Genomic DNA, 12,500 nt, shown 5'->3' on the forward strand with positions numbered 1-12,500 from the left:
CATACATATATCTATATATATACATACATATATCTATATATACATATATATATATATACATACACATATCTATACATACATATATATATACATACACATCTATACATACATATATATATATATATATATATATATATATATATATATATATATATATATATATATATATGTATATATATACCTATAGTGAGTACCTATACTTGCTATACAGTCGTTCCCTCTGGTAATACAATAACATCATTTCTGCAGTTCTGGATCTGTAGTCCTTGGAGGAACCAAACAAGATGATGACTGGAGGCAAGAAATTGACCCCAAAGATTCAGAGAAAATCTGGAACAACTGTACGAGTCTAGTACCATCACTAAGGGTAATTATGTGAACTTTTATGTATTTGTTATTATCATTATCGATTATATTTTACTATCATCTTTATTATTCTATTATTATTATTACCGTATACTTACTAATATTTTCATCCTAGTATTTTTCATATTTGAGATGAAACATCCAAAATGCAAGAAACTGATGTGATTTGATGAATAGGTGATTGTAATATCAATTATTATTATTAATAAACTGTATGCTATTTTTTACACAATTGTGCATCTTTAAAAAACCTTTTCTATCTTAATATATCCCTTTTGCTCTTCACTGAACAATTAACATTATATTATCATTTCTGGTCTACTTTATTTTCACTGATTAATTCTTGGAAACCTCAGTGATGTTTGCTGTCTTGAATCACCACTAAATGATGAGACAAATGAAGCAGCTCTTATACAACATAGGCTGCAATTGCTACATTTGTCAATTCTAAACTGGGAATGAAAAATATCTCTTATCTCTATTCATTTTGTGTTGAATGGAGTTCAAACTTTTTTCTTGGAAAATTATTTTGGGGTTAAGATGTATTTCTTTTAGTTGATTATAGTTGGAGAATTTTAAGCCATGTGCATAGGATCTTGAGTAAATAATAAATGGATACAAATAAATATAAAAATAGGAAAATATATAAAGTAAACAAGACATTAAATTACTTCATGAAAAGATATACGAGTGCATCATACTACTTCTAAGTAGAGTACCTCCATACAGGTTAGTTTTGTACAATAGCTGAATGTTCGCATATTTATGTAAATTAGATTTTATGGATCATGATTGATTATGATACACTTTTTGACCAAACACTAGATAACTGTTTTTTATACCCTTATTCTTTGAAGAAAGCAGAAATCATAAGGGAATGGGCTGGACTGCGACCTTGCAGAAGAAATGGTGTGCGATTGGAGGCTGACGAGGTCAAAATTGCGTCACGTAATATTCCTGTATGTATCTTTGTTAATTACACTAGTTCCACTGAAACATAATTCTCATTGTTGTGAAAAAACGTATAAAAATAATATAAAAACTATGACATCTCTTATGTAAATTTCTTACAGGTGGTTCACAACTATGGACATGGCGGTTGTGGAGTAACCATGTTTTGGGGATGTAGCAATGAGGCAGCATCAATTGCAGCAGACCTGATTCACAAGCAATTTGGACCCACAAGTAAATTGTAGTGCAACTTTTAAGTTAACATGAATTCAGTAGTTATTTTTTAAAGGCTTAAATGCACGGTTAATCACTTTTGTCAACTATTTCCCTTTCCCTTGGCTACTTTTCAAGAAGCAGGGAAAGACGAAAGACGGATTTTGCTACATTCCAACAGCTTCTGTATTTCTAAAACTGATTGGCATCCTCTTACATTAAATCACTGCAGAATTCATGTGTGGAATATGCAAGATCTGTATGAGCTTGGTAGTTATTATTACTTATGTACTGTATTTATAAGTTTCTCTGAAAATTTAAGGCATTAAAAATTAAGGAAATTAGTGAAGAATTCTTCTTGTACCCAGAGCTGTAATATTTTCTGAATCAATCATTAAAATGGTAAAATATTCCCATCTCTGACAATGACCCTCCAAAGCTTCAATAAATTTATTGAAATTGATTCAGTGGTTCTATGAACATCAATATTTGGTGTGTGTTACCAGAATCTACATTTATTCAATACTAATACCCAAAATGAATAGCTGAGAAAATATTTACTTTATACCAAACTGAATGTAAACATTGTAAATTTTTAGGGTGATACCGATGTCAGTGTTAATGGGAGTAACAAAGAATGAAACTAAAGAAGGCAAATACAGAAAGACAGAAAGAAGCAAGAGAAAGAAAGAGAAAGAAAATATGTATAATTTATTTTTCTTGGATTTCATTAATCTTTATAGAGGTAAATTAAAGCAAGGTATTACTCCCGATGTTTTATATCACCAAAGAGAATAAATATAATAATAAAGGTAACAATTAGGGTAGACTTAAATAGTAAGAAAAATCTTACATTTGTAAAATGACATTTTATTGATCAATAATTTATGTAAATGTCGTATTTCGATCTTAAATCAGAAGAGCTGTGATTGTGTGATTCTAATCATGAAAAAATCACAATTCCTCCACCATTAAAATTAGAACCCCAATGTGTTGCCATTCTAACTCTTTGGTAACAGGAAACTGGCAGTACATCCTGAAGGCCTTAGGACGATGGCTGGTTCTCCTTGTTCGCCTCTTCAGTTTGCTTCTTGTGTTGGTCTTCAGGCTTCATTGCTGGGAAGAAGAGGACTTCCTTGATATTGTATGAGTTAGTTAAGAACATGGCCAGGCGGTCAATGCCCATGCCCCAGCCACCTGTAGGCGGGAGGCCATATTCCAAGGCAGTGCAGAAGTTCTCATCAATCATTTGTGCCTCATCATCTCCAGCTGCCTTATCCTGTGCTTGCTGTGCAAATCTGGCTCTCTGGTCAAGTGGGTCATTGAGCTCAGTGTATGCATTGCAGATTTCCTTCTTGGCCACAAAGAGCTCAAACCTCTCTGTAAGTCCCTTGACTGAACGGTGATATTTGGCAAGGGGACTCATTACTTGGGGATGATCCATGATAAAGGTTGGGTGAATACATTTTTCTTCCAAAAATTCACCAACTAACTTGTCTAATAATCGTGCAGCAGTGCGAGGAGGAGGGCACTCTACACCATGCTTCTCACACAAGTCACTTAAAGTTTTGCGTGCCTCCTCTGAATTAAGCTGATCTGGGGCTGGAAGTTTTGCATTGAGCTCCTTCTCAAGACCTGGGAACATGTGAATTCTTCGGTAGGGAGGTTTAAAATCAATTTCCCATTCTTCACCTTCTGGTCCTTGTGGCTGGAATTTCACTTTGTATGACCCAAAAATGCTATGAACCATCCCTGACACCAACTTTTCTGTAAGCTCAATCAAGTCATTATAGTCTGCATACGCCATATAGAATTCACAAGTTGTGAACTCTGGGTTGTGTGTGAGATCAATGCTTTCATTCCTAAACTGTTTCCCAATTTCATATACTCTGTCAATACCTCCAACAATAAGCATCTTGAGGAACAGTTCAGGGGCTACTCGCAGGTAGAGGTCCATGTCCAAGTCATTATGGTGTGTGATGAAGGGCTTTGCTGTGGCGCCCCCAGCAATCATGTTCATCATTGGCGTTTCAACCTCCAAGAAACCCAAGTCATCAAAGAACTTGCGAATGTATGAGATTATATTAGCTCTGACAACAAACTTCTTGCGGATGTCTGAATTGATAATAAGGTCAAGATATCTCTGTCTGTACCTTGTTTCCTGGTCCTTAATACCAAAGTGGAGATGTGGAAGCATGTGAAGACATGGAGAGAGGATTTCAATCTTGGATGGACGGATAGACAATTCTCCAGTCTTGGTCCGCAGTCCAATGCCCTTCACTCCAATGATGTCTCCTCGACGGATCTTATTGCAATCATCCATGAAACTCTCCTCACTTTCATAGAATTTCAGATTTGCCATTACCTGTATGAAGAGAAAAATTCTGATGGTATAATATATTCCATATTCAAGATAGTCAAAGACATGCAATAATTTTATTCCAAAATGTTGCTATAAAACAATGGGTGCCTTTAGCCTTCACAACTTACCACTGCCAGTACATATGAACACAAAAGTCTAGTTTTAAATCTGGGACAAAATCTTTATAAGTATTTTTTACAAAATGGACAAAACCTGTACAATCTTAAAATATCATAAAATCTACAATCTAAAGGGGGCACAGTCATTACTGGTATCAAATAATTTAACTTTTAAACAAGGGCATTTCAACTGAAATTTACCTCTTGTCACTTCCCCTCTCCACAACATACACACAAAGAGCTAATTATAACTGTAGAAGGCAACAAGCCTGAAAGGGAGGTGTGGTGCAAGATCTTTTTTTTCTTGTGCCAAAGCAGAAAGAGATCATGCTGGCCTTGCCCTCATTTTATACTTTCCTATATATATTTTTTGTTTTTGTTTTGTTTTTGGCAATTCATCATTGTGTAAACAAGAAGGCTATGAGAGGCACAGCTACAGCACAGATGGAAAACCTTAGGAAAAGTCAAAGAAAAGACAAGACAGAGAAAACAAACAGGAGACTGGCATCTCACGAAATGCTACCACCATCTCTGCCTCTTATCCTCATTGCCAATCATCTCTTTCAATAAATAGCCGACTGGTTCTGGGTGATGTAACCTTCAGATCATGAAAAATCTTGCGTTTGACATGAATATGCTGCCTTGAAAAAAACTTGGCCAGGGCCAAGGCAATGGGAATATGTTATGAAAAAAATTGGTTCATGGCTGTGTGATGGATATGACCTCATGAATGTACAGACTTGTTGGATATTTAGAAAGGGGCTTTTGTATTACTTCCACCTATAAATGAGTGTGGAATGTGCAGCACAAGGTATTTTACAGTAAATCAAAAATGAAAATATAAATACTTGACAAAATAATAATTTCTTCTATACAACCAAGAGAGATAATTTGGAAAGCAGTCTATTACCATCTTGATACTGCTTTACAAAAGAAAAGTACAGATTGCAGAAAATGGTAAATAACATGTGCAGAAAACACACCATGAGAGTTGCCACTCAAAGTAAGCCTAACACCTGGATTTTCATCCACACGTGGGCTATAAGGCATGAAGGTTGCATCCATTCTTGCCATTATGAACCGAGCCCAAATGCTGGTTAGTAATACTACGAATTTCACAATCTGCCTTTAGGAGCTACAGCCACTCAAAAATGGGTTAAAACTCTTGTCTTAGCCTCTGCTATCCCCTTCAATACAGGTGCAATCACATGGCTCAAAATACAGGCATTGGCATATGTAGGCAGCCACTCTGACAGGTGTGCGACTTATAGGCTGGATGCATGTGAACACTCATGTGCGGTAACAAGACTATGTCTACCCTTTACAATGTTATTTTACCTTTTTATGCATAAGAGTTTTTAAAAGTTTTTGCCCTTTTCCAATGTCCATACTTGTCATTTCATTTGGTTTATCCAGATGGTAATACAGTTTTCCTTGCACAGACTCCATATCAACTCTGTAGGTGGTCCATAACTTAACAATAAGTTATATTTTGATATTTACATATTTTTTCTTCCCAATATTCAATTTACTGTAATACAACCTATGTTGCACATTAGGAAGCAGATGGACAGCATGGAAATGGCATCCTCCCTGGTGCTGGCATTCTTCCAGTCATGGCTCATAGTCACTACATTCCAGAATCCTTTATTTCTGGGAATAATGCAAAAGCCCCTTTCTAACAGCCAAATAAGTCTAATCACCCTCCAAGAGCTTTGTGCACTTGTGGCAAGTCCTTCCCGTCACTCCTTCCTTCATCCAAGTTCTCATCCAGCACACCTCATGCCAAATGTTTTAATGAACAGATCATAAGGAAAATGCTGTATGGCACAACCAAATGAGCATAGAAGGGGGTAAACTAGTATTACTCAGGCTTCTGATTTCTCACTCACACAGCTGACTGGGCATGCACCCCATTGTATGGCTCAGTTTCATGTGGGTAAAACTTGTCACCACAGGGCTCTTTGGTGCTGGTAAATGGCGTGAGTAGCAATGATGGGTATTGAGTATGTAATGGTGGTGCAATCTTTAAAGAGAAGTATCACAAGTAGATTTTTGTTTAATATACTCTCAGAAATGCCCAAAACAATCAGAGTATTATTATTATCATCTTTTTAATCAGTGGATTATTATTTTGACCCAGACTTCAGAAAGAAGAAAAATACAATAATCTACTTATTTATTTGAAGTTAACATGATGACGAGTTTTCCGCATGCCATACCCAAGCCACACCATGAATGAGGTGTGCAATTAGCTGCTGAAGTGAAAATTTAGAAGAGTAAAAAAAGAGGGCTACTAGGAGACTAAGTTTATAATGAAAGCAATTGCAGGTTAGTTTCTCCTCCAAAATGCCCTTACCCATTTAAGATACTGATATTCTAGAAGAAAATTTCATGACTTCCTACTGATTTCATTATCTGAATAACCCTATAAGACTTTAGTAATCAAAATCCTCCTTTAAACTTACTATCAAATGCAATAACAATGTTTAAATAGCAAAAAATATTAAGCAATCAATTAAATTTAGAATAAATATAAATAGCCTTTGTCAATTAGAAAAAAAACAAACAAACAAACTTCACTCTGTTCAATATTTCATACATAAAAAAGAGTGTGTGTGTCCTGTGCCTTCTTGAACCCATTGACCATGGAATACAGTCCACTGTGGTGACTCTTGTTGCACACAGATAGCTCTGGAAGTGCTCAGTCATCATAAAGTCATTTAGTAGGTCCTGCATGACCACACCATGACATCAAATTTTTGGGATTTTTTTTCTTCTTCTTTAACCCATTCACGCCGGTATCTTTTTAAGCCAAAAATAAAAGATTCCAGGCGGAGCTTCCCCGGAGTCTGTCCGTTTGCCAGCTACAGCCCGCTGCTGCGTCGGAGCGCAAGCCCCAATACAGAGTCACACTGGCAGGACGCCTGGCAATGTTTATTTTTTTGGGTGTCTCATACATGGGACACCCGTTGTTAATGGGTTAATATAATTAATACTGATACTGTCATTATCATTGACATTATGATTACGGATCTTTTTCAAATCACTAATAAGAATATAGATATAAAAAGAGATTCTTTCCAAAAATCAAGAAAATGGGTAAAGAGATGACATTGACAGGACACCTTAGTGATTAATTATTCGTAGAGTTATGTGTGTAAACACAATGAATGAACTGAAATCACAATTTTAGTAATAATAACAAAAGCAAAATCCTTCACCAACCTGTAACTTTACTCCTTCCCCTCTGAGGTCATAGAAGCGCAACTTCTGGCTGCTCTCTCGAATGGCATGGACCCTGCCAGCCACAGTAACTTCCTCCTTTCCCTCCTCATTTTCTCCCAGTGAACTGTATTTCTCCAGGAACAGTGTGAGTGAGGTAGACACATGGAACTTGTGAGGATACACTGGTTTACCTTCATTTTTCAACTGCTGAACATACTGGGTCCTCAGTTTGAGGTATTCATTGGGACTAATTTCTTCCTCATTCACCTGTAATGGATAAGGAATGTATGACACTCAAGGTAAGGATAAAAAGAGACATACCTGTATTGTAAAAACATCACTAAATAATATTATATACTCCCTCCAAATGCATGAATGAATCTCTTTCTAAACCCTTTCTTTACCAGAATTAATTTGCAGGTATATGCATTTCTTGAATGTGAACACAATACAAGTACTATGAAACAAATTGTACATACTAATATTAAGATTGCTTTCCAAATTTTCTTGCCCTTGGTATGGTCTTTTAAATACAGCTATGTGGTCTTCAAATACAGATAAATATGTACCATATGATAACTTATTTTCAGCAAATGGTACTAGCCTAGATCTCATAGATACCTCTGTCTTTAGCTAATAGTTGGTAGGCAGCATTTCTAGTAGCTCCACATGCTCCACCAATCACTTTAAATGGCTCTATCATCAACATTCACTTTAAAGTGACTAGCCTGCTTTGATAAGAATTTGACTGTAGAATGGAAACCAATGAAAACCTTGTTATGGTCACACATCCAGATATCTTTCTACTAATTCCTCAAGCTTTACTAATAATTCTACCAGTCTTCCTATCACCTATAGATGATTCAAAAGTGACTTCCACTATTCTAAAAGATACGAACATCTAGATATTTAGGATATTATCAACATATACAATACATATGGACCAAAATGCTACAGAAAAGTTAAAGATATAATACATTAAAAGCAACAAAATCTTTAAACTTTGTACATATCATACTTCCATAATAAGAAAAGAGTAATGATTTCCTTTACCTTCTTGGGTTTTGCAGCCTGGTCAGCCTGAGTTGCACCCTTATTTGCTTCTTTTTCTGCTTTCTCTTGTGCCTTCTTCTCAGCCTTCAGTCTCCTTTTCAGTTCACTGTAAATAAAGAGCAAATGTTAAAAGGAAACATAAGCACATAAAAGAAAAAACTAACATCTTATTCAAAAAGGAAATTATAGAAGAAAAATAAACTTCATTTCACCAAAGAAGGTCTATACTTATAAAACCTAGCAAAAGAAAAAACTTACTCACATTATGAGGATAATATACACAACCGAGTACACAGGGCACACAGAATACCATTAATTAACCCATTCACAACAGGATATCCTTGTGGAATAACAAACCATACACGTGGCTTTGCATATGGCCAGCTGATTTTGGTTGTGGCATACACAATCTTAAGAGGTAATGAGGATGAAAACAGGTTGCAGCCTTATTTTGATATTCTGCATCTCTTCAATAACAGAAAATAGGACAAATCAAGCAAATAAATATTTAATTCACAAATGTTTGCACAGTTGAGCAGGCTTGACTGTGCATGCAGTGGTTTTATGTTCTCCACAGTTGGGTCTGGTTTGTAAGATGTGATTAGATGTCATCTGGTGCAAGTGGGTTAAAGACTTTGATAATGCATGGCACTAACACATCCAGAAGAATAAGTCATAATATAGAAATAATAAGACATACATACAAACCAAGCAACAGAGAAAGAAAGAAAGAAAGAAAAAGAGGCTCAAACTATATTATCCACAAAACTAAAATAATAAAATTACAATAATAATAAAAGTAATAATAGTACAGAACTGACACTAAATTCTAAAGGGAAACAACTGCAAGAAAAATCTAAAGCTAAATATCAAATCAACAGTTTAGGTAACTATCAGTTACATGTAATCTATGGGACATTTACACTAAAGTGACAAACTGTTTAAGACATAACAATAACACTGAGCAACCCCTAACCAATCAATATTGGTGACACCCCAACTGTCAATCAGTGGCAATATCCCTTTGCTCTTTAAATTTCTAAAAGATAACTGAGAATGTCCTTAAATAATCAGAATCTACTTCTTTCTGATTAAAATCTGTGCTGTGTTTACCATCTCAGTTCAAGTAATATAACAAAAGAAAAGAAAATGGGTGATTCAGTAATACAAAGAGCTAATCAAAATATCTAAATATAATGTTTTTTTGACATCAAGAGAGGGTGGATGAAACATCATATGCAGCTGGATAAAAAATTCTCATGAATCAACCAGCCTCTCTCTAAATGAGGTTGGAACTAAATGAACATGTACACTTGCTCAAAAATAAGCCCATGCACTATGTTACAACAATTATACAATATTCTTTTACAAATATAATATGGAAATGAACTGAACCTAGAAATAATGTTCATGAACTTTTTCTTGGTTCAGACAAAAGTATGCTGCCTTTGATGTTTCACCAACCTGCGGGATGAATATGAGCAGTAGGGCTGGCAATATGCCGAACAGCCTGACAGAGTTAAGAGTCTGTTCCCCCGAGTCTCCAAAACTCGGGCACCCTGGAAGGCCGCTGTTTGTAGTAAGCACCTCAACATCCTTATCATCCTCTATATTACAGTACTTTACCTGAAATAGGTTTGCATATTCTTAATATCTATTAAGAAGGTCACAGCTTCCTCATCTAGGTAAAATTTTTATCATGAATAAATCTGCTAAATATATGTACACACCTGCAAGGCTGCTTACTCATTTGGCTCAATTCTAATAAACTATTTTATGTATATAAAAACAATAATGTAATGGTTGGTAATCAGTATAATATTGGACAACACAAGAACAATGACTATTATATTCTAGAAAAATGAGGAAAGTAAGAATAACTTAAAACAATGATCTATAAACATATTTCTTCTAGATTCTGATCTCTCACTTCAAAATGTATTTATGAACATGCAAATGAACAGATTGAGAATGCAAAGCACATTTAACATGTATATCTGCATACAAAAATATTATCATAGCAGCCACTTCAACATTTAATTACCAAAGCTATGATCATGAATAGTTTGACATTGGCTTATTATGTATAACTCAATGTGTATACATCATTTCCTGAAGGGGGGGGGGGGGGGATCCACTGAACCCCTTTCCCTTTTGGAACTTTTGTCCTGTTTGCTTTTAATATTTACTTTCTATTTATATTATATTTTATTAGGATTTTTTTTACTGATGTTAATGCAAATGAGATTCATTTATAAATGCATTACTAAGAAGTAAATAAGAACCCTAAATAACTGTATCAGCTACAATTTGAAAGTATTTCTGCTCTATTCACCTCTATTTCCAAGCAATGGTAGCCTAAAGTTTATTCCTTGGTGAGAATGGCAATTCTACAACTGTAATTGTTCCAATTTTATACTTTTCAAACCATGACAAATAGTAAAGATAGGACTATATGAATGAATATGGAGAATACTATAGTAAAAGCCATATAGAGCACACCACACTAAAATACATATATTATCATTATGCAAAATAAAAGTAAGCCTATAATCACTTGTCAGTCTGTGAATCTATACTTGTGCTGCTATGTCGAGCGATGTTATGGCGTTTGTGCTTGATGTTCTGGCAAAAGAAAACACACCTCAAACATCTATACTCTTTTGAGATTTTGTGGAGTCCACTTTATGTGGACCATTACCAGAATCACTTTTTAAAGTTTCAAGCTGTTGGTCAAATAAATACATCTCCATACAAGGAGTTGCATATGATACCTTAAATCTAGTTGATCTGTCCAATGATACAAAAATTAAGTGATCATAAATATAATGGCAAATGAAATAACACCTAACAGTGATTTCTCATGTATGCAGGACTGTTTAAATAATGAAAGCAATCTTGAAAAGGGAGAATTAAACAGATGTTTTTGAAGACGTTAAAGTTGAATTTTTCCTTACTGTTGGTATTGCACCACCAATACTGATTTCAGTAATAACGGATTGCTTATGATGTCTCTATGCATTACAACAATACTGGCAACTTATGGTGGCATGGTACTGAGGAATTACAACATTCCCCATGCCTTCAGCACTCTTGCATTAAGGTCAACAATGCTCTACTATACATTTTTTGGCACCAAATAGCTCGGAGTAATCTCTGATGTTTTGTTGCTCTTCCATGCTCTCTAATTTTGCCAGAATATATGTATCTAAAGTCTAACTCCCTTTGATGGAGCGCAAGGCAAACATCTGAAGCCATGCCATTGTTGTAATGGTAGCAGGTGATGATCTGTTGGTTCTAATATTACTATGATAACTATCTTAAAAGGTGTGACACGTATAGCTAGTCAGCACTGACAAGAAGGTATATAATACTATGGTAAATTTCATAAGCTGTCTACCAATATCAATATTATTAGTACCAATAACTGGATTTCATTACATGGCCTTGACCTGACTTTTAATTAATAGACCTGACTGTTAATCAATCCCCAGACAGGAGAACAAAGAATCCTCAATGTATTCATGGCAGGAGTGTCAGACAGACTTGGCAACACCAGTCCTGCATGGCGGTCTTACGCTCTCTCCTGCCGTGAATATATGGAGGATTCTTTGCTTTCCTGGGTGGGGGTTTAGCATTAGACAATATAGCTATTGCTTCTATACTATTTACACTATACCCTGCAATTTCCCTAGTACCTTTCTTGCCCTCCCATGCTACTGGGGCCAAGAATGTGGGGGTCTGGGAGGTTTATGCACATTAATTTCTGTATACTTGAAAACTAGACAGTCAGAGGAATCCAACGATGTCAAAATCATCACAATCTGTTATACAGACATATTAGAATAAAATTCTAATCATGGCATCACCTCTAGTCAAGACGCTGCCATCTTGTTTGTTTCACCCTGCGACCGCAGAACACCAACTGGAGGCATTTCTGCCATACCTGTGGTCACTACCTAATTAATACACCTGTATGCTGCCGATACTGGTACCATTTCTATTATGCTGAATGACATGATCAAGAAAGCCAATGTTTATAACACTCTACATCTCTAGCCACTGTAAACCACATGCAACATACCAAATTTATCTCCCTATGAGCCGCATTAATGCAAATTTACTTAAAATATAATTTCCATAAAACCATGATTGGCTGACGTAACCAAGCCCACATGGCGGCTTACCTCTATGAATATAATACGTTT

At 35.5% G+C, this 12,500-nt stretch overlaps 2 protein-coding genes across 4 annotated transcripts in view; one reads left to right on the plus strand and one right to left on the minus strand.

Moving 5' to 3' along the window:
* Daao2 (D-amino acid oxidase 2) overlaps positions 1-1,941 on the plus strand; it is a gene marked incomplete at its 5' end in the record, with an annotated part of 6,368 nt that extends 4,427 nt beyond the window's left edge. The window contains 3 exon segments of the mRNA XM_070143025.1: positions 250-367; positions 1,224-1,325; positions 1,440-1,941. Coding sequence (XP_069999126.1) covers positions 250-367; positions 1,224-1,325; positions 1,440-1,562 — 343 coding nt within the window. The 3' untranslated portion in view covers positions 1,563-1,941.
* Positions 1,942-2,293: 352 nt separating this feature from the next.
* Positions 2,294-12,500, minus strand: part of LysRS (Lysyl-tRNA synthetase) — a 10,603-nt gene continuing 396 nt past the window's right edge. Inside the window, exons 2-6 of one of the 3 annotated variants that reach the window (XM_070143024.1) lie at positions 10,850-10,917; positions 9,757-9,918; positions 8,293-8,398; positions 7,240-7,506; positions 2,294-3,895 (exon numbers count right to left, since the gene is read on the minus strand). In XM_070143024.1, coding sequence (XP_069999125.1) covers positions 2,576-3,895; positions 7,240-7,506; positions 8,293-8,398; positions 9,757-9,896 — 1,833 coding nt within the window. In that variant the 5' untranslated portion in view covers positions 9,897-9,918; positions 10,850-10,917 and the 3' untranslated portion in view covers positions 2,294-2,575. The remainder of the gene's footprint in view (positions 3,896-7,239; positions 7,507-8,292; positions 8,399-9,756; positions 9,919-10,849; positions 10,918-12,500) is intronic. The other 2 variants (XM_027374101.2, XM_027374103.2) reach the window with 2 other exon arrangements.

The sequence above is a fragment of the Penaeus vannamei genome, chromosome 30, assembly GCF_042767895.1.
Source record: "Penaeus vannamei isolate JL-2024 chromosome 30, ASM4276789v1, whole genome shotgun sequence".
NCBI lineage: Eukaryota > Metazoa > Arthropoda > Malacostraca > Decapoda > Penaeidae > Penaeus > Penaeus vannamei.